At 41.3% G+C, this 20,525-nt stretch overlaps 2 protein-coding genes across 4 annotated transcripts in view; one reads left to right on the plus strand and one right to left on the minus strand.

The window, feature by feature from the left end:
* kif15 (kinesin family member 15) overlaps window positions 1-18,048 on the plus strand; it is a 30,587-nt gene extending 12,539 nt beyond the window's left edge. For 2 of the 3 annotated variants that reach the window (XM_059546800.1, XM_059546801.1), the window contains exons 9-35: window positions 1,160-1,285; window positions 1,361-1,483; window positions 1,593-1,725; window positions 1,821-1,900; window positions 2,132-2,329; window positions 3,948-4,146; window positions 4,444-4,585; window positions 4,687-4,828; window positions 4,906-5,088; window positions 6,073-6,201; window positions 6,278-6,383; window positions 6,536-6,701; window positions 7,890-8,040; window positions 8,131-8,216; window positions 8,955-9,033; window positions 9,164-9,250; window positions 9,853-9,957; window positions 10,385-10,507; window positions 10,605-10,751; window positions 11,427-11,519; window positions 11,898-12,062; window positions 12,284-12,387; window positions 12,465-12,528; window positions 12,694-12,731; window positions 15,649-15,781; window positions 16,375-16,506; window positions 17,783-18,048. In XM_059546800.1, the coding sequence (XP_059402783.1) occupies window positions 1,160-1,285; window positions 1,361-1,483; window positions 1,593-1,725; window positions 1,821-1,900; window positions 2,132-2,329; window positions 3,948-4,146; window positions 4,444-4,585; window positions 4,687-4,828; window positions 4,906-5,088; window positions 6,073-6,201; window positions 6,278-6,383; window positions 6,536-6,701; window positions 7,890-8,040; window positions 8,131-8,216; window positions 8,955-9,033; window positions 9,164-9,250; window positions 9,853-9,957; window positions 10,385-10,507; window positions 10,605-10,751; window positions 11,427-11,519; window positions 11,898-12,062; window positions 12,284-12,387; window positions 12,465-12,528; window positions 12,694-12,731; window positions 15,649-15,781; window positions 16,375-16,506; window positions 17,783-17,842 (3,294 nt within the window). In that variant the 3' untranslated portion in view covers window positions 17,843-18,048. Of the gene's footprint in view, window positions 1-1,159; window positions 1,286-1,360; window positions 1,484-1,592; window positions 1,726-1,820; window positions 1,901-2,131; window positions 2,330-3,947; window positions 4,147-4,443; window positions 4,586-4,686; window positions 4,829-4,905; window positions 5,089-6,072; window positions 6,202-6,277; window positions 6,384-6,535; window positions 6,702-7,889; window positions 8,041-8,130; window positions 8,217-8,954; window positions 9,034-9,163; window positions 9,251-9,852; window positions 9,958-10,384; window positions 10,508-10,604; window positions 10,752-11,426; window positions 11,520-11,897; window positions 12,063-12,283; window positions 12,388-12,464; window positions 12,533-12,693; window positions 12,732-15,648; window positions 15,782-16,374; window positions 16,507-17,782 lie in introns of those variants that run through there. The other variant, XM_059546802.1, reaches the window with a different exon arrangement.
* Window positions 18,049-19,855: 1,807 nt separating this feature from the next.
* Window positions 19,856-20,266, minus strand: LOC132133812 (histone H2A). Its single transcript, XM_059546806.1, has one exon. The coding sequence runs from the start codon at window positions 20,240-20,242 to the stop codon at window positions 19,856-19,858; it is 387 nt and encodes a 128-aa protein (XP_059402789.1). The 5' UTR covers window positions 20,243-20,266.
* Between the last annotated feature and the right edge of the window lie 259 nt (window positions 20,267-20,525).

Consider the following 20,525-nt stretch of genomic DNA (forward strand, 5'->3'; position numbering starts at 1 on the left):
GAGGTTCAGGTTTAACAAGAACACTTATTATTGTTATTATTATTATTACTAGTTTTATCATTAAAACAGTACAGGACTCATCAATGTCACCAAATGTCATTCATTTGTTTAGTGTTTATGTGGCTTTAATAACGAGACTGGCAGGTACACATCATTGTTAAACAACAATAACAGTGTTAGTAGTTGGTAATGTAAGAATCTTAAAGGTCCCGTTCTTCGTGATCCCATGTTTTAAACTTTAGTTAGTGTGTAATGTTATTGTTAGAGTATTAATAAAATCTGTAAAATTCTAAAGCTCAAAGTTCAATGCCAAGCGAGATAATTTATTTAACAGAATTCGTCTACAAAAAACGACCCGTTTGGACTAGATCCCTCTAGTTCCTGCAGTAATGATGTCACTAAAAAGGGGGCGTGGTCTTGTTGCGCTCCGACAGAGAAGAGGAAGAGTTGCGTTTGTGTTTGTCGCCATGTCGTCGAAACGCTGTTATTTTCATCTCGGAGTCCAATCACCTTTGTTTGGGCTTCCCAGGGACGCTGTACTTGGAGATCAATGGTTACAATTTATGTTTAACTTGGTTCCCGAAAATTATAATTCACATTAAAACTATATGCAGCACATTTTGCTGAGGACAGCTTCCTTAATCTCAATCAGTTTAATGCCGGATTCGCACAAAGATTATTCATGAATGATGGAGCAGTTCCCTCTTTGTCTGGAGAAGGCGTTGTTTATGGAACACAACCATAAAATGGTAAGTGTATTTTATTAAGTTGGTGCGTTTAACCGTTTCTGAAGGAGGGACTTCATAGAACAAGGAAGTCATCAGCCGTTTTTATGACAGTGAAAACAGCGGTATACAGATAGGTGCATTGTGTGAAAAATACTGTTGTTTTTTTTGTTTTGTTTTTTACACTCGAAACATGAACACGTTATATTGCAGACTGTAAACACAATCAAAGTTTCAAAAAAGCACGAAAAACGTGATCTTTAAAAGTAGGGTTGTTTCAAGATTATCAACTTTGCTCATTTCTACCCTAATTCAACATTTCATTAGTTAGCCATTCTTGTTTTACTGGTGACTGAAAAGTTTAAGAAAGACATTTTTGTTCCTCCACTGTTATTACTTTCACAAACTGTAACCTTTTGACTTTTATGCTTTAGGAGGCGAGCAGCATAAACCGGTCCCTGATGTGTCTCGGTCAGGTGATCATGGCCTTGATGGATGTGTCGAATGGGAAGAACCGTCACATTTGTTACAGAGATTCAAAACTAACCTTCCTGCTCAGGGTGAGGGCGCTTAATGAACTTGTCTCTAAATATGCAGACGAGTAAATCGTGTCTAACTGCTGTCCATGTAATCAGGACTCTCTGGGCGGAAACGCTAAGACGTTCATCATCGCTAACGTTCATCCTGGTTCCAAGTGCTTTGGAGAGACGCTCTCCACTCTGCAGTTCGCTCAGAGAGCCAAACTCATCAAAAATAAGGTTGAGCGACAGAATCATTCATCCAAATGTTCATTCGTCATCTTAAAGCTCTTGAAGAATCTGTGCCATGAGAAGGCTAATCGGTGTGTGTGTGTGTGTCTGTCTGTAGGCTATGGTGAATGAAGACACTCAGGGCAATGTCAGTCAACTGCAGGCGGAAGTGAGAAAACTAAAGGAGCAGCTCGCACATGCTCTTTCCCAAGCACGCGTCATTGAGACGACACCATCAGACCAGCACACAGGTACACACACGTTACCGAGCTCACACAGACAGTCCATCCGTCTGGACATGATGTGCTTTCATTTCTTATTGTTTGAACTCATGTTTGTGTTGCAGCACACTCCTCTGAGCTTTCCTATAAGACTCAGTTCATTCAGGCCATGAGCATCTGGAAGAAAGCACAGGAAGACAAGAAGGTGCCTTTAATGTGCAGTTGCTTGTTGAATTAAATCAATAAAATTTTAGTGTATGAGGCTTTGAGCACCTCGTGTCTGATCTTACCTCTGGACCATCATCCATCATCCTGAGTCGGTGATCTGACCCCCTAATCTTAATTATTTTATTAAATAATAAAACATAATTTTGATGTTTGCAGATTCTCCCTGCTCTTCCTAGTCTTGAGCACTAGTTGCTTGTCTTGCTCGCAGGCTCTTCAGGAGAAAGTGTCTCAGCTGGAAGCTGCCTGGGCTCAGAAGGAGAAGTTCATCCAGTCCAGCCGCATGATCCTGAAGTTCAGAGATGATCACATCGCTCAGCTGAAGAAAGAGCTTCAGACAGGCCAGAGACCGGACGCTGATCAGCAGAACCAGCAGCTGCAGGACGAGATACGGCTGCTTCGAGAGCAGGTAGATTAACTCTTTTAAATGTATTGTAGAGGTATGAATATTGAGAAACACTGCCATGTTTTAATTTTTCCACTATTGCGTGAGAGAGGCGCTGAGACAGTTAACGTACTGCGTGCCGGTCTACAGTGAAGTAAGATTTGACCTATTTAAACAGTTAAATATTTAAAGGGGAAAAGAAGAATCTATTTTTGGCAGCCAGTCAGTGTTGATATTGATGCGGTCCACCACATAAATCAGTGTACATGAAAAAAGCACTCTGCTTGAAGCCCTTTTCACACTAGATGCAAGTGTCTGGTACAAATGTAGATAGTGAATAGAAACAATGGATTCCTATTCAGAGCTTAACACTTGGCACAAATATCTGTACAATGACAAAAGAGGAATGGTTTGTATCTATTTATTTTACTTGTATATCGTTATCACTCAATACTGGGGCTTTCTTTCAGCACACTTATGCTGAAAGAAAGTGCTCTTTGTTATTAGTTGTTGTTATTTTAAGTTTAGTAGCTAAAATCATGGATTTAGTTCAAATTGGGATTTAGAAATTTAAATAATGACTTTTACATGAGGATCGGGGGACGTTTCCAGAGCAACTGCAAAAATATTGATCGTTTAACATTTTACCGAATGTGAAGTAATGTAGAGATTTTTATTCTGTAAGACCTCCTGTAAATGTTGCGTCTAAGTTTTTCAAGCTTCTGTGACCTCTCTTCTGAAATCTTGACCCATTTCTCGTATGAAAAATCTGTATTTTTCCATGAGATTTCATCTGAAGACTGAACAGGCCACTCAAAAACAGTATACGACTGATTTCTGATCCAAGCTCCAGATTTGGTTGTATATTTTGGGATTGTTGCCCTGCAGGAAAGTCCAGCTGTATCATAGATTTTCTAATGTAATAGAGCAATTTCTTCTGAACTGTTATAGTCAAGTTGAGCTTGTCATCCCGCTACATGTGTGCTCATACAGTTGAACGAAATGTCGTGCCTCACAGGACCACGGTGCTACATCAATACAGACATACAATAAATTATTGTTTACAAATATAATTGACTATAAATATACTATATAATGCTTGCATATACATAAACGGAAAAAAAAATACAAACTATATGAATGCTTCACATAATACTGTACATATACAAATACGAACAGTGCAAGGTGATCTGTAGTGCATGAGCATGTAAACATACACATTACTTGTCTTTTTTTGGGAATATGTACAAGTGTCTAGAGCATATAGAGTGTGTTACTACAGGTGGTTTGTACAGGCCCACTCACCTGTGTGTAGCACACTTCGAAAAGCACAGAAGAAATGAATGGTTCAGACAGTTTTTCTGTGTGGTAAGGGTGAGGGGTGGAGGAGGTGAGATGGTCCATGTTTCAGGAGGTAGAGGGTTTGTGTGGGGTTTCAGAGGAAGGTGGGTTGATTTGCGGAGTTTCTCCTGAAGTCCATCAGTCCTAGCAGGTTGAATGCTGAGCTGAAGTCGATGAACGGCATTTAGATGCAAGTTAAACAAAAAAGAAATTGCAAGTTCTTACAGTCTGAGAAATTGAAAAATTTTAGTTAACACTGTGTTTGTGTGTGTGTGTGTGTGTTTGTGTGTTGTTTTGTTAGGTGGAGCACCACCCACGGATGATGCAGTACGCGGCGGAGAACCGTGCCCTGCGGGAGGAGATTCAAGCCCTGCGTGCTCTGGATTCGGTCAAATCTGCAGTTGAGACCAAGGCTCAATCATTAACTGCGCTGGAGAAAACCTTCCTGCAGCTGCTGGAGGCTCAGAGAACAGAGGAGAGCACAGGAGGGGAAGGACGAGGTGACATTTATAACTATTTGATCTGTTTGCAAACTGGTGGAGACCACTGTTGCATGAATTGATGCAATGAGCATCAACTGCAAAAATGGTCAAATTACACAAAGGCCCATTTAATATTCCTTTCTTAAAAAACCTGTATGTTGATTGCAAAAAAAAAAATTTTATTACATATTTGTATCCATTAAATAGGTCTACAATAAAGTCAACACAAAATTTGCAATGCTATGTTTGTCTTTTATCTTAAAATGTGAAGCACCGGCAGATCACTTAAGTTACTGTTACTGTCTTGATTCATAGCTCCGCCCATGTACTCCACCCCTGTCACTATGGAGACGTTGTCATCAGTTTCGGTGGAGAGGATGAAGGTTCAGCTGCTGCAGAAACAGTCAGAGCTCACAGCAACAATTCAAGCCTTCGAGGAATTCAAGGAGGGCAACAAGTACGTTCATGTCACATTCATCTAACACAACTAACGCCTGTCAAATTGAGTGTAAATTAATATCATCATTCTGACCAGAATCTGAAATGTGTACTCCTCAGAAAACAGCTGGCTGAACTGGAGTCTGAGAAGCGCTACCTCGAGAAGTCCAACAAACATCTGGAGAAGATCCTAGAGGCCACTAAAGCCCACAGCAAACAGGAAGTGTCTCAACTGAACAAGATTCATGCTGAGACCATAAAGGTAAAGAGACTTTACACTGGTCTGCGTTTCATGACTTCAAGAGGAAACTTCTTATGATGGCTGCTGCTGCTCCTCAGATTTTGACCACGCCCACAAAAGCGTATAACCTGCGTAATCGACTGGTGCCGCTGTGTAGCCCAGAGCATCTGAATGGACAGGACGAGAATGTGGAGGTCGATGACATCCAGAGCGAACAGCCGCCTCCTGAGATGAGCGAGCTGGCCTGTGAAGCGCTCACTGAAGAACTCAAACAAATGCAGGTGCGCAAAATGGTTTCGTAGTATTGTGTAAAATTCGTATAGTTTGAATTAATTACAGAAATTAGTATTTTCTGATGTGCACTAGCGTTTGAAGTTTGGGATCAGTAGGTTTTTCCATATTTTTTAACCGAAGTTTGTGCTCATCAAGGCTGTTTATTTGACCTATACAGAAATGGAAAAAAAAAACTAGTTTGTGAAATATTATTGCAATTAAATATTTCACTTTCTATTTGAATATACTTTACAATGTGATTTATTCTGTGAGTCAAAGCTGTATTTTCAGCTTCATTCCTCCAGTCTTCAGTCACATGATCTTCAGAAATCATTCTAGTATGATGATTTGTCATCAATGTTGGAAACAGTTGTTTTTTTAATGGGGCTGTGATACTTTTTCCAGAATTCTTTGAATAAAGAGTAAAAAAAATAAAATAAAAACTGTTTATTCAGAATAAAAATGTACAAGTATTTAAAAGTCTGGGATCAGTATTTCTTTTTTTTAATTAATACTTTTATTAGGCAAGGATGTGTTAAATGGATTAAAAGTGATAGTAAAGACTTAAATTATAAAAAAAATGTTTTGTATAAATGCTGTTCTTTTTAACTTTTTATTCTTTGAAGAAAAAAAGTGTCACAGGTTCCTAAAAAGTATTAAGCAGCACAACAATGAGAATAAATCAGCAAATTATAATCTTTTACAAAGGATCATGTGACACTGAAGACTGGAGGAAAGATGCACTGAGTCACTATATGTCATTATATTTTAAAGTATAATAAAATAGGAAACCAATATTAGAAATTGCAATATTATTCGACAATATTACTGTTTTTTTTTCTGTATTTTTTAGCCTTGATGAGCGTAAGAGACTTCATTAAAAACATTTAAAATCTTACTGATCCCAAACGTTTATGGTAGTGTTGTAATTTCATGTTGCGAATTACTCTAGATGTTGTGGGGAATGTCTGAAGTTTTTGGTTTGGTTTTAGGAACAGGTTCTCCGTGTTCAGGGCAAGTTAGACGAGGAGGAAGCCAAAAACATGAAGCTGCTTCAACAAATCGGAAAGCTGGAAGAACAGGTTACGATAGCAGCCGAGAGGTCCAGTCGCACAGAGGAGGTGTGTTTGCATTAGTGTGTTTGTCTGGTGTCCTAGTTCCTGCGTGCATGGGTGTGATGTTGCTCTTTAACTGTAGATGTTCGGCGCTGAGCGACACTCACTGCTGGAAGAACAGGTGCGTCTGCAGGAGCGAGTCAAGACGCTGGAACAGCAGCTGGAAGATGAAACGAGAGAGATGGACAGTGAGTCTTGAGCTGATGTTACCTAAACCGTTTCATGCTTGTACCTACCCTGATGAAATAAGTATGCATTGATGTGGAGCTATCAGTCCAGTAAGTGAGTAGTATGTTGATTTGGTATCAGCTGATGTCTGTTTGCTGTGACTGCTCTGCAGTGCTGCGGGTGGAGGTGCGAGATCTGCGTGTCGTCTTGCAGTCGTCTGATAAGGAGCTGGAGGCTGCACGGACAGATCTGCAGCAGCAGAGAGCAGAGCACGAGAGAGAGACCACAGATCTGTCCAAGAGCCTGATCAGCACACAGCTGCAGCTGGACACTGTCGAGTACAAACACACACTGACACACCACTGATGCTCTAACGATAGCACGTATACTTGAAGTAAATTAACCAAAACTAAGCAAATCAGGAGCATCACGTACGTGAGCTTCTTCAAATCAGCGGGTGTTCGTCTGGTAACAGACACTTGTGACACTGACACACAGGAATTAGGATTGTGGACGCCTCAAAAAACAAAACTATAAAACTAGACTCACATCAAAACTGAACTGAGTGATCTGTTCAATTGAGTGTGTCATAAAAGATACACATGGTTCCTATACAGTTGCTGTTTGAGCCGAGGCAAAATGGGCATCGTTGTTCATATGGAATGGGAACAAAACGCTTATTAACAAAATAAAATTCATGACACTAATAATACTAAAAGCATCGGTTGTAGTGGCCGACCGATTTATCGGCCAATATTTGGCATTTTCAAATATCGGCGTCGGCCGATTGTTTTATTTTATTTTTTCTGCTTGAAGTTTTTCTGCTTGGCCGATGTGTTCGAGGTGGGACTTTTATTTTGACGGCGCTGAGAGCAGCAGTTCTGTCTTATATGGATAAAGTCTGTTTAATAATCAGATTGAACGGTTAAACAAATAAATGAATGTATACAGAAAGTATTATAAGAATTGCTTTTATATAAGGCCTATTAGTAATAGAAAGGCAAACATTATAATACTTTCTCATTTGCCGTCAGCATTAAGCAAATACGCATTTATATAATTTAAACAAATCTTTGATTGACTAATGAACATTTAATTTCACAAACCTTGCCAACTTCATCGAATCCAGCTGTGAGATCTTGTGAAGTGTGTATCAGCATGATCATGACGTGTCAGTCCGTCTGAATTGAATGCTTGAAACTATAAACTCATGATTTCAAATGATGCTGCGCTTTATGCATGTGCCCACTGTCATATTCATGTCATTTTCTCTGTGTGCTGTATGTGAAGTGAGCGTTACCCTCGCTTTATTTGAAAAATATGATTCCCAGTGCACACAAACTTCCCAGAATACTGAATGCAAAGTTTGCAAATTGTCTTATCCACGGGCTCCTCTTTTAGATGAAATATTTTTATGGGACTTATCTTCGATCTCAAAATTGATACACAATGATTGTCATTGGTTTTGTCTCTGTCTGTCTGGAGTACATTGAATGATGCTGAGCGTGTGCTGTATGTCGTCTCAGGCTGGAGTGGACGCAGGTGCTGGAGAAGCAGCGTGATCTTCAGGACATGTATGACACACTGCAGGCCGAGTTTGAGTTCGAGATGGATCAACACACACAGCAGATGGAGCTCAAGAGCCGAGAGTGCTCCGAGATGCAGACCAAGATTCATGTCAGTATTCATTCACACTCATAGTCTCACTGTCACTCGTTCTTAAGCGGGTTTGGTTTTCACATTCTGTGGGAATTGTGTTGTTTGTAGGAGTTGCTGCACACTCTTCAGGAAGAGAAAGAGCAGAATAGCAGTGTGAGATCCCAGCTGACCGCACACAGAGAGAGCGTGTCCAAGTGAGTGAGAGACACACACAAACATCAAATACAGAGAAAACGTGTGTGGATAAGGGACTTGGTTTAACTCTAAACAGTGTTGTTTACAGTTGTCCCAAAAGAAACTAGACGCTTCAGTCTAAGTAAAATGTTGTTTAATTTAGGTTTAATATTTAGATTTATTTTTTAATAGAAAAGAACAATAGATGTAATGGGGGATATAAAAAGTGAACGTGTTGTCAAATGACTGGCCTTTTTAAAAATTGCTTGTAAATCTCATAATTTTATATTATCACCAGGTATGGATTTAATCTGTTTCTCATCTTGTTTTCTTTAAATTAGCACTGGTTTTGTAATTCCTTGTGAAACTGATTGAGCTTAGTCCTCGCTGATCTGTGCTTATGCACTTCAGTTTTTGAGTAAAAAAAAAACGACATTCTTTGTGTTTGTGGATAATCCTCCTGACAGTGTTCGCTCGGAAACTGAGGTGCATAAGTTCAGATCAGCAGTTATAAAAAGAAATACAAAATCATTGCTGATTGAAAAAAAAAACAAGTTGATAAAAAGATTGAATCCAGTATTTGTTAATAATATAAATTCATAAGCAGTTTTTGTTTGCTGGGCATTTTTAACTAGAACAGATAATAGTGGATTCTATGCATAGCTCGGTGTTCAAACACTTTTTGTAGCAGCTGTACCTGTATACACTTGTCGTTTGCATTAGTAAAAGCATATGTTGATGTCAAGTGTGTATTTCAGAGAGCTTGTGCAGTCTGTAGAAGAGAATGCCTCACTGAAGAAACATGTTACTGAGCTGACCAACAAAAATCAGCAGCAGGTACAGTATGTGTCTCTGGACACAGTGCTGTGTGATTTCTAATTTGCATAAAATGTTCTGATGCTGTGTTGCATGACTTCTAGATGACTTTTTGGTTCTTGTGTGTGTGTGTGTGTGTGTGTGTGTGCAGAGCGATGAGATGAGTGCTCTACAGCAGAGTGTGTGTTCATCCAACATGACGATCAACAGCCTCAAGCAGAAGATCGATCAGGACAAAGTGAGAAGGCACTGATCACGCAGCAGGAATCATTCACTCACTCTAAAAATGTCTGTTAGAGGTTAAGAAATAAAGATGATAACATATAACTACAACATTTGTTAATGTATCCGCTATTGTTAACTAATAAATGCTATAATTATGAATTAATGGTAACTTTAACAACATGTAAAAAAAAAAAAAGTATCAATGTTTAAATTTAACATCAATGTAATATCTCACTTATTGCTGTAATAGTTCATGTTAACCACAGTAAAGAGTGTCCAAATAATTTGTTTTAGTGAGGTTTATGCTTGAATAAATTATGCTTTAGTATTACTAATGATTCAAATTTACATAATCATTTATTCGTTCCAGTACATCATTTTAATGTCAACACATTGTCTGAAATAAGACAACCACTGCAGGCATTTCCAAAGTGTTATTGATAAACCATGTGCACGAGCAGCGTATGATTAGTCATTAGGATGGATTAATACATTCTTAAATTTCTTGAAAATGACATGATTCATGCAATCATAGTTTATCTTATTAGGGTTTCTGATGAAGTGTGTGCGCGCGTGTGTGCGTGTGTGTGCGCGTGTGTGCGTGTGTGTGTGTAGGACGTGGTGCTGGAGTTGATGCAAGAGACCAGAGATCTTCGAAGCGAGGTGGCTGAAAGAGATCAGACTGTGTGTTTGATGCGAGGAGAGATCTCGGACATCACTGTGAGTATCTCTAACCCTACACATCCATGTGATTGTGATATAACTTATATTTGAACAAGCTGAACTTAGACTTGCATGTTCAACAGGGTTTCAGCTCAGCTCTTTCTGTAATGTACACGGAGCACAATGTTGTCAGGTTAAATTAAACATTTTAATAAACAATAAACAGGCAAATATGGCACACAATTAGTAGAAATCGTGCTTAAAATATGTTTTATGGTGCAGCACTGAACCAGCACTGAACAGACTGGAGTTAAATAATGACAATATTGTCTCTTAGATCAGCCTTACAGCAGAATCTGAACGGTTACATAATTGATTATTTTCTTTTTATCACTGCGACGCTGCTTTGACAATCTATATTGTATAAAGTGCGCTCACAGTGCTTTAGGAGGTTTGTACTGATATCGTGTGTTGTTACCCACAGGGGAAGTACAGCACTGTGTGCACTGAGAAAGAGCAGATGAAGGAGAGCATGACACACATGCAGAGTGAACTACAGGAGCTGCGAGAAGCTTCAGAGAGACGCCTGGCTTCTGACCGTGTAGAGGTATGTGTGTTACTGGATTTGAGTTTTGAGTTTGTGTCAAAAGCCTAAACTAAAGTGCGTGTGTGCGTGTGTGTGTGTGTGTGTGTGTGTGTTACAGCTGGAGCTGCTTCAGGAAGATCTGTCCTACGCTACAGATGAGGTGGAGAGACTCAGTAAAGTAGTGGAGGAGCAGGCTGCTTTACTGGAGACTTCCCGGACCCTGAACACAGAGAAGGAGAACGATATTAACTTCCTGAAAGAAAAGGTTCTGCTCCTCCTGTCTCAAATTCAGGCTACAGCTTTTAAATCAAATATGAGCTCATGTAGAGACCGTGGGTCAGTCACTGTTAGCATCTCTCTGGACTGCTCGAGTCTGATGCCGATTGTCATGATGCTCATTATCTTGTATGAGAAGCTCTAAACTAGTGGTTCTCAACAGGTTCCTTGAAAACCAAAAATGGGTGTCAGTACTATACTGCAAGCAAACAGCAATGTGAAATGCAAAATAGAATCGTTTTATAGTTGGAATAATTGTATTTGTCAACTTGTAAAAGGGAGAAGAAAATGCTTCCCATATCTTTTAGACATTGAAGGTCATGCATCTAGTCAGACTCTACAGTATTTGGTTTAAGGCTGGAAAACATTTCATGACTTTTAAAGATCGTAACATGTGAAAACCTACACTAAAGTCTGGTAGTGTGTGATCCTCAGTCATTTAAAGTCGTCCTGATTACAAACTGAAGCAGAAACGTGTGGCTTGTTTCTAGGAGACGCATGACCAGTGAAAACAGCGTGTGTTTGTGTACCTCAATCAGTTCCCGAGCTCCTGAATCAGTACATGCGCTCTTTGGTTCTCTGGCTCAGTGCACATTTGCGACAGTGATTACTGATCTGTGTATTATTAATGTAACACAATGTAATGTTTTTTGTGTGCGCACAGGTGGAAGAGCTGAATGATCAGATTAACCTTCTGAGAGCGAGAGAATCTGTCAGCCAACCTCCAGAAGCTGCCACTCCCAAAGGAAAAATACAGGTGTTGGTCTGCTGAACCATATTTGTTGGTCTTGTATCTATATTTGAGCTGAACCTGAGAAAATCTCATAAAACCTCCTCTTGGAGATGTCATCATACGTTCATAAACAGCTGAAGCATAAACCGCTCGACCCAGCTAGTTTTTTTACTCTTTCGCTGATTTTGCACAGCATGTAAACCCATTAAACGGCTTTCTGTCGGCTTGTTGAAGTGTGTGTGTTTGATGTGTGACAGGAATGTCATTAGTGCAGAGTTAAGTGTATCCAACAGCCTGAGTTTACATGGTTTACTTGCGTTTGTCACTGATATGCATGAACACGGGGGAAAACCGTTACCTTATCGGTGTGCATGTAAAGGTGCTTATTGCCTGTGCTTTCAGACGCCACACACCCCTTGTGGCTTTGGCTCGAATCTGTCTCAGGTGCTGGAGTGTCAGGAGAGAGAGCTGGAGAGCCGACGCTCCTCTATGATCACTATGGAGGTTCTGCTAAAGGAGCTCAATGCAGAACGCACAGCCAAGAACCAAGAGATCGACCGATTGAAGGTAAGCTCATGCACACGCAGTACAGCAAACATACAGTGAGAATTATTAAATAATCAGTCAATAAATGTAATAAATCCATTCATTAGTTAATACTTATGTATTTTTATTGTGTAAATTATAAATTTGTATTGCAGCGTGCCCAAAATTTATATTTTTGAGTTTTGTTTTTAGTAAAAGTTATCATGAGGTTCACTCGTGCACGTTTGCCTGTGCATCTGTAGGCCCAGCTGAATGAAAAAGAGATCGTGCGAATGGAGATTCAAACGCTGTTGGACAAGTTTTACGCCATCCAGAATCAGCGCAATCAGAGCGGTGGTGCACAAGAGTAAGAACAGGTCCCTCACACTTGTTCATGCGTGTGTTTTCTATCCCTGCAATTAAACCATTTATTTGTCTTTATAGAGATGTGAGGGAGGCCACACACGTTTCTGTTTTGAGAGAACTAGAAGAAGAGAAAAAAATAAAAGTATGTCAAGGCAAGACCTAAAAAATCTCTATGAATTGGTTTGCATCATCTCTTTGAAGTTAAAAATAAAATAAAAATAATTGCATAAAAAATTACGTTATTTGTCCTTTTGAACCAAAGATTTATTTGTGAAGCCCTAAGGTGAATCTTATTTTGTTTTCACAGAAGTCCCTGATGATGCAGTTGTCTGAAGCACAGACCGCGTAAGTGAGCCGATATTTGTTGCAATCGTTTAGATTATCTGAAGCTGAATGACATTTTTTTTGAGGTTTTGACGGAGCTCGACAGAGGCTGTCATATCATATTGAGAGGACCGAGCATTAGGGCTGTGCGATTAATCGATATATTAATATATTAAGTTTTTTTTTTGCCTAGTTAGATTTGCCTACCTTCCTATGGCCCAATGACGCTACGATGAGCATTTACTGCTTTTTAAAAATGCGGGTCGGGTACAATATTTTATTTTTTGCAGTCCAAGTTGAGGGTGGGTTAGTTGAAAACGTCGGTCGAGTGCGGGTTATTAATACATTGACCCGCGCATCACTGGTGCGAGTTGATAGATTCGTGCTCGCGCATTTTTTAATGTGCTTTCGCGCTACAATAATGCGCTCTCGTTGCTGCTTCTGAACCGCGTACACATAACTTACTTTATAGGCACTGCAGATGGAGTACGTGTGACCCTTGGGCAATAAATATATTGGGCAAAACATATAACACCTGAGGCACCGCTACAGTGAGCTCTATGATCAATGCATGATTTTTTTTGTTGACATCTTTACTTAGTGATTATTTTGACTTATGTCTGTTCTAGAGACATTTGATAAAGCTCTCATTGGTTTTCTTTTGGAAATATGTTTAAAATTTATACTGAATGCATTTATGACTGTAAAGCATGTCTGTGTGTGTCAAAATCGTGATTAAAATCGAAATCGCAAAATTGATCAAAAAATCGTGATAGGTTTTTTTTGTCCATATCGCACAGCCCTACGGAGCATGCAAGGTCGGGAATGTCCAGGTTATAGAATCTGAGAAAAAGTGGTTGGCTAGGACCAGCCAGCCACCTCACAGATGTCTTTGATAAAGACACCACTAGACCAGGCCCACAAAGAGGCCATCCCTCTATTGGAGTGGGGCAATCAAGACCCATAGAGGAGTAACATAGAGCGATAGCGTCGACTAACCAACACGAGAGTGAAAGTCGTGACATTTGCCAAGTATGGTAACCCATACTCGGAATTGGTGCTCTGCATTTAACCCATCCAAGTGCACACAGCAGTGAGAGTTGAACACACAACTGGAGCAGTGGGCATCTATATATCCAGCGCCCGGGGAGCAACTGGAGCTTCAGTACCTTGCTCAAAGGGCACTTCAGTCATGGGTATTGAGAGTGGAAAAGAGTGCTGTTCATTCACTCCCTCCCACCTACAACTCCTGCCAGCACCGAGACTCGAACCTGCGACCTTTAGGTTACAGGTCCAACTCTCTAACCATTAGGCCATAGCTGCCCCTAACTGAGAGGCGCTGCTTTGAGACCAAAGACCCCTTGGTGCGGCCACCAAAGCAGACAAAAAGCTGGTCAGATTACCGGAATCGCTGTGATTTCTCAATGTAGCTCCTCAATGCCCTCACTGGGCAGAGTAATTCCAGCTCTCGCTCGTCCGACAAGGGAGGCAGCACTTAGAGGGAAATGACCTGTGCTCTGAACGAAGTTGAGAGCACTGTAGTAACGTAGCCATGCCTGGGTTTTAAAATAACCTTAGTCATTGGTCCCAAACTCAAGGCACGCAGGGCTCAACAAGAGGGCCTGCAGATCGCCAACACGCTTGACCGATGCTAGTGCAAGTAGCAGAGCAGTTTTGAGCATAAAATGCCATAGGTCAGCTGACCGCAGCAGTTCAAAGGGAGGCCTTTTGAGTGCTCGGAGGACCGTGGGAAGGTCCCAAGTGGGAACAGTGAGAGGAGTTTCAACCACCTAGAACCTCTCAGGAAATGCACAATGAGGCTATTTCGACCCACTGTTTGGCCAACAATAGGAGCATGGAATGCTGCAATGGCTGCTACGTACACCTTGAGCTTGGAAGGGGTGAGGCCCTTGTCCAGACTCTCCTGGAGAAATTACAGTATCAGTAGTGTAAAGAAGCAGGCTGGGCCAGTTATTGGCCACCTCAGCATGGGGTTTGCTCGGGCAAAAAATGAACTCCCCGTGGCCATCATCATCGTGCAGAGGGGCTCTGCATGTGCCACAGCTGTGACGCCGAATGTCAATGCCGCCGCCATGAGAACGGTGTTTGTGATGCTCTTTTAGAAGCACCGGTTGGCAGCAGGAGATTCCCTGAGAAGCATGAAGCGGGCGGCTTGAGGGCGGCAGTCTGCGAGAACGCCGACGCTGCAGGTGTTCGGCGATCTCAGCTGATCTGCTGCGGTGCCTCTTCAACGGCGGGAGAGCTCGTTTCGACCAGGCGATGGCATTTCAGCAAAGAGATCCAGCTAAGAAAAGTCATCGCTGAAGGAGAGAGATCTGAAATCCTATAGCGAATTGCCTGGTTATATAGACATATGTTATTCTGTTGATACTTTTGAAAAAGGGTTTAATCAAGTGAATCCGAACATGGTTCTAAAATTTCTAGAAGAAATACATTTTATACATCTTTTCTAGTCTTCCTTTGATTGCACTTTATTCTCGCCATGAATATAGTCTTAGAAGCTGGTATGGCGTTTAAAAGAAAGAAAGATATAGCCGTATGCTCCGACCATTTTGGCGGGCTTTGGCACGCTACATCGCCATAGGCTCGCACAGCTACGCTGTGCCGTCATTGGTTCAAAATGTTTTTCAGTTTGAACCAATGGCCATGCAGTTGCACTGTGCATTGAAAAAGGCTTTAGCATTGAGGAAAAAGTAGCTTTTCCCCATACGTAGTATGAGTGAAGTATCGAAAGAGATCAATACCATTTGTATTCCATTATTCCAACAGTTTTTCCATTCCATATTGTGTATTAAATATATGAATTGCCATAAAACTCCTGTTTTACACTAATCTTCTTACACCCTGTGTGTGTGTGTGTGGGTGTGTGTGTGTGTGTGTGTGTGTGTGTGTGTGTGTGTGTGTGTGTGTGTTACAGGCTGCAGTGTAATGAAAGCACTCTTGTCCAGTCTCAGACGTGTGTGCAGGAACTGACCACTGAACTTAGGAACCGCTGCCTGGAGCTGCGGGAGCTGCGGCAGAAAGACCATCAGCAGGAGAAACTGCAGCAGGTCAGAGAGAAAGAAATGGCTCCATTCACACTACACAGGCTTAACTTAAGAAATGCTTAATGTGACTCAGTGCATTAGCGATATTAAAAGACAAAACTCTCCAGCAGGGACATGTTTGTGTGCATATTATTTCGTGATTTCATCTGAACGAATAGAGTCTCCACAACAGATAGATTGAAGTGTTAGTCTGTTTAAAAGCTGATATCAGCAGCAACAGTACTGTTCCTGATTTCAAAAACTTCAGGTAGCCTCTTATTTAATGCAAACTAAATGAATAAATGTTTTGCTAGAGAACTAGAGTTGTTCAGTTTGTAATAGATATACGTCTGTACTGTGAAGCGTTTCAAAAACATTTGGCATCCAACTCACATTAACAGGGGAACATCCGATCTGCATGGATCTGATTAATCTCAGATTTATTTCCACTTATGAACGAGGCCTGAAACCGATCTGAGAATATCAGAATATCAAAATCTTCTTCTGTAGCTCTCAATTCCCAACAGTTAGGGAACTTGAGGGGAACAGTGCCTTTAAGCGCATGTTATTGTAAACTTAAAATGAACTTCATTTTGAACCCTAGTGGTGTCTTGCAGGAAATCGAGGTTCTGCGGAAGCAGGTGGACCATTTGACCGAGGAGAACGGGAAACTGTTGGGCCATCAGAACCCCAAGCAGAAGATTGAGTACCTGGTCAAACTGAAAAAGGAGATCACCAGACTACAAGAGGTCAGATTGAATACACACAGAAGATCGTAGATGTTTAAATAGGAAGAACCATAATACCTAAATTGGCAGCTGTAGTCCCACTAGATAGTTGAAAAGGCCAAATGTCTTTTTCATAGAGGCATACTAACTCTAAATATGGTGATTACATTTTATTGTCTCACAAGGTTTGTTTTTTTATGATTTAAGGTATGTAGGGATCCTGACAAACCAACATCAGAGCCATATTACAGAGTTTGCCCAGCTAACCTATCACAACACACACTGGCCCAGCTGACCAATCACAACACACACTGGCCCAGCTGACCTATCACAACACACACTGGCCCAGCTGACCTATCACAACACACACTGGCCCAGCTGAGCAATCACAACACACACTGGCCCAGCTGACCTATCACAACACACACTGGCCCAGCTGACCTATCACAACACACACTGGCCCAGCTGACCTATCACAACACACACTGGCCCAGCTGACCTATCACAACACACACTGGCCCAGCTGACCTATCACAACACACACTGGCCCAGCTGACCTATCACAACACACACTGGCCCAGCTGACCTATCACAACACACACTGGCCCAGCTGACCTATCACAACACACACTGGCCCAGCTGAGCAATCACAACACACACTGGCCCAGCTGAGCAATCACAACACACACTGGCCCAGCTGAGCAATCACAACACACACTGGCCCAGCTGAGCAATCACAACACACACTGGCCCAGCTGAGCAATCACAACACACACTGGCCCAGCTGAGCAATCACAACACACACTGGCCCAGCTGAGCAATCACAACACACACTGGCCCAGCTGAGCAATCACAACACACACTGGCCCAGCTGAGCAATCACAACACACACTGGCCCAGCTGACCTATCACAACACACACTGGCCCAGCTGACCTATCACAACACACACTGGCCCAGCTGACCTATCACAACACACACTGGCCCAGCTGACCAATCACAACACAACACACACTGGCCCAGCTGACCAATCACAACACAACACACACTGGCCCAGCTGACCAATCACAACACAACACAAACTGGCCCAGCTGACCAATCACAGCACACACTTCAGAAGGTGGGCCTTCTGAAGACATTCATGCCAGACTTGGATGTTGTAATGTAAAATGTGAAAAATGGGTTTTTCTAACATCTTGGTATGAGAACTTGAATCAAGTACACCCTCAAAACAAAATAAAGACTTTGTAAAAGAGCATAATAGGACCCTTTAACTAATGACTCTGTTTCTGTTTTCAGGAAAATGCCAAACTCCGACAGTGTCTTCATATGGAAGAAAGTCCTAACACGAGCCAGTAACATGTTGGACCAAAAAAACTAAATGAGATTAGATTCAATCACTTTTTAGATGTAATTTTTGGATGTGTATGTTGATTTTATGTGTTTGATTGTCATAGTGTCTTCAGTTTTATTTTTTTATCCCTTTCTGTTCTAAATGTTAGTTCTCTGTGTACAATTTATTAATTGGAACTTTTTAAAAGAAATTAAAGCAATTAAAAAAACAAGTGTGTAACTGCTATTTTGGGGGATAAAATGTTTTATATATATATATATATATATATATATATATATATATGAAACGTGTCTGTAATATGCTATGCCTAACTACACAAAAACGCTGGTCTGAGAAATAAGTTTCATGAATTTGTTCAAATTGAACATAGTTTTGCCTAAAGGAGCAGAACCATACACGGAAGTACCAATTATCTGCTTGTAATCCGTTTCTGGTGATTTTGGAAAATTCTCCTTTACACTACTTTAAACACTCCTTTACTGTAGTCAGTCGAGACATGACTTAAAAAGTGCATCAGCTTCAGGTATGATGTGCACTAATGCAGCTGCTTATTAGTGATGGGTCATGCGCAAAAGATGCGGCTCTGAGAGCCGATGCTTTGTAGTGAATCAGAAGAGTGAGCGCCGGCTCCCAGTTTTTTTTTTCATTTCGCTGCTTACCTCAAGGCAGAACTTTGTTTTGATTGGTCAGCAATCGCATCGCGGCCAATCAGATGTGAATATATGGGATCATACCATTATGTAAGAACAGAGAGGGGGGTGAAGTGAAGCAGCACTCCACTGCAAGTTAACGAGTCGTAACAACGTTAATGAAGGGGAGAGTGTGTATTATGGCAACATCGGTTCCATCAGAGAGAATCTTCTCAAAAACAGGGCAGATAATCACAGAAACAAATAGGATCAGTCCATCAAAACTGATGTTTGCTGTTTTGTTAATTTGTGCAATAAAATCTTTGATTAAAATACTAAACAAAAAATGGTTTTGTAACAAAATGCACAAAATTAGGCAATTATAAGGATTCTCATAAAATCACTGCACATGAAAGGGTTTTCAGCACAAAAACCATTAATTTTTGCAAAGTTTTGGTAAAACAAAGCCCTACAAAAAATCCTAAATTAATAGCCATTCGGGAGTCGAAAGAGCCGGCTCTTTGGGAGCTGAGCCAAAAGAGCCGAAATTCCCATCACTGCTGCTTATATCCCTATATGTGTTATATCCCCATCGCCTTCGAAGAGATCCCGGTGTCAGGATGGACCTGCTTCAGCACTTTGTACACGTAGATGGCGTAGCTCTCCTTCCTGGACTTTCTGCGCTTCTTTCCTCCTTTAGCCGCGGTCTTAGTGACCGCTTTCTTGGAGCCCTTTTTGGGAGCAGACTTTGCTGGTTCAGGCATGATGCGAGTTTATAACAAAACAAAGTAGTTCCCTGACAGTAGCGTACTGGGTATTTATTGAAAGCTCATGCTAATTTAAAGGGGATGGATATCTGTCGTACTGCAGTGAAAACACATGAAGTTTTCGATTAAACTTCAGGGAACCATTGACCAAACATGATAGACAGTTTCAAAGTTGTATTCAAAGATACATTACGTTGATCAAATATTACAGTTAACATAATCGTGAACCTTTAGAGTACAGTGGGTTTAGAGGCTAGATGAATAGATTGATGCACTTTCTTACGTATGACTTTGCTGATATCATGATATCAGAAAAACGAGGCAGTCTTAGATTAACACATGTAACAGAAAACGCTACTAATAAGCTCTGGGGGTTGCAAGTATGAATAGAGTATCAGGTATTCAAGAGGATTTGGCTCAAGACAAAGCGACCACGATGTATTACTGTAATTGCAATCAATCCAGGAAGTTTCAAAACAAAGATGTATAGCAACCCTGACAGTTCATCATACTGATTTTAACAGTGACTTCACAGTTAAAGAAAAGTGAACAGTGAATTTCATGCTCTCCTCGACAAAGTGGGTGGCTCTGAAAAGAGCCTTTGTAAGTGGTCTATTGTTGTTTATTTGGTCTTTGCGGGCTTCTCGGTCTTCTTGGGCAGCAGCACGGCCTGGATGTTGGGCAGCACGCCGCCCTGAGCGATGGTCACTCCGCCCAAGAGTTTGTTGAGCTCCTCGTCGTTGCGCACCGCCAGCTGCAGATGACGGGGGATGATACGGGTCTTCTTGTTGTCCCGAGCGGCGTTTCCAGCCAGCTCCAGGATCTCAGCAGTCAGGTACTCGAGCACAGCGGCCAGATACACCGGAGCACCGGCACCGACGCGCTCGGCGTAGTTCCCTTTGCGGAGGAGTCTGTGAACACGACCGACGGGGAACTGAAGTCCTGCCCTGGAGGAGCGGGTCTTAGCCTTGGCTCTGGCCTTACCACCGGTTTTGCCTCTTCCACTCATTCTGAACGGTTTTAATCGGCTGTTTCTACAATTTACTGAAGCAATAATAGTGATGCGGTCGGACAATCAGCTTTTAAGAGCGCGTGCTCCTCCACTATTGGTTAGAGTCGATCACAGCTGAACACCAATCACTGCGCCCACACACAGATAGATAGATAGATAGATAGATAGATAGATAGATAGATAGATAGATAGATAGATAGATAGATAGATAGATAGATAGATAGATAGATAGATAGACAGACAGATAGATAGATAGATAGATAAGGTTTGAAGATAGATA

This window comes from Carassius carassius, chromosome 50, assembly GCF_963082965.1.
Source record: "Carassius carassius chromosome 50, fCarCar2.1, whole genome shotgun sequence".
In the NCBI taxonomy this organism is placed as follows: domain Eukaryota; kingdom Metazoa; phylum Chordata; class Actinopteri; order Cypriniformes; family Cyprinidae; genus Carassius; species Carassius carassius.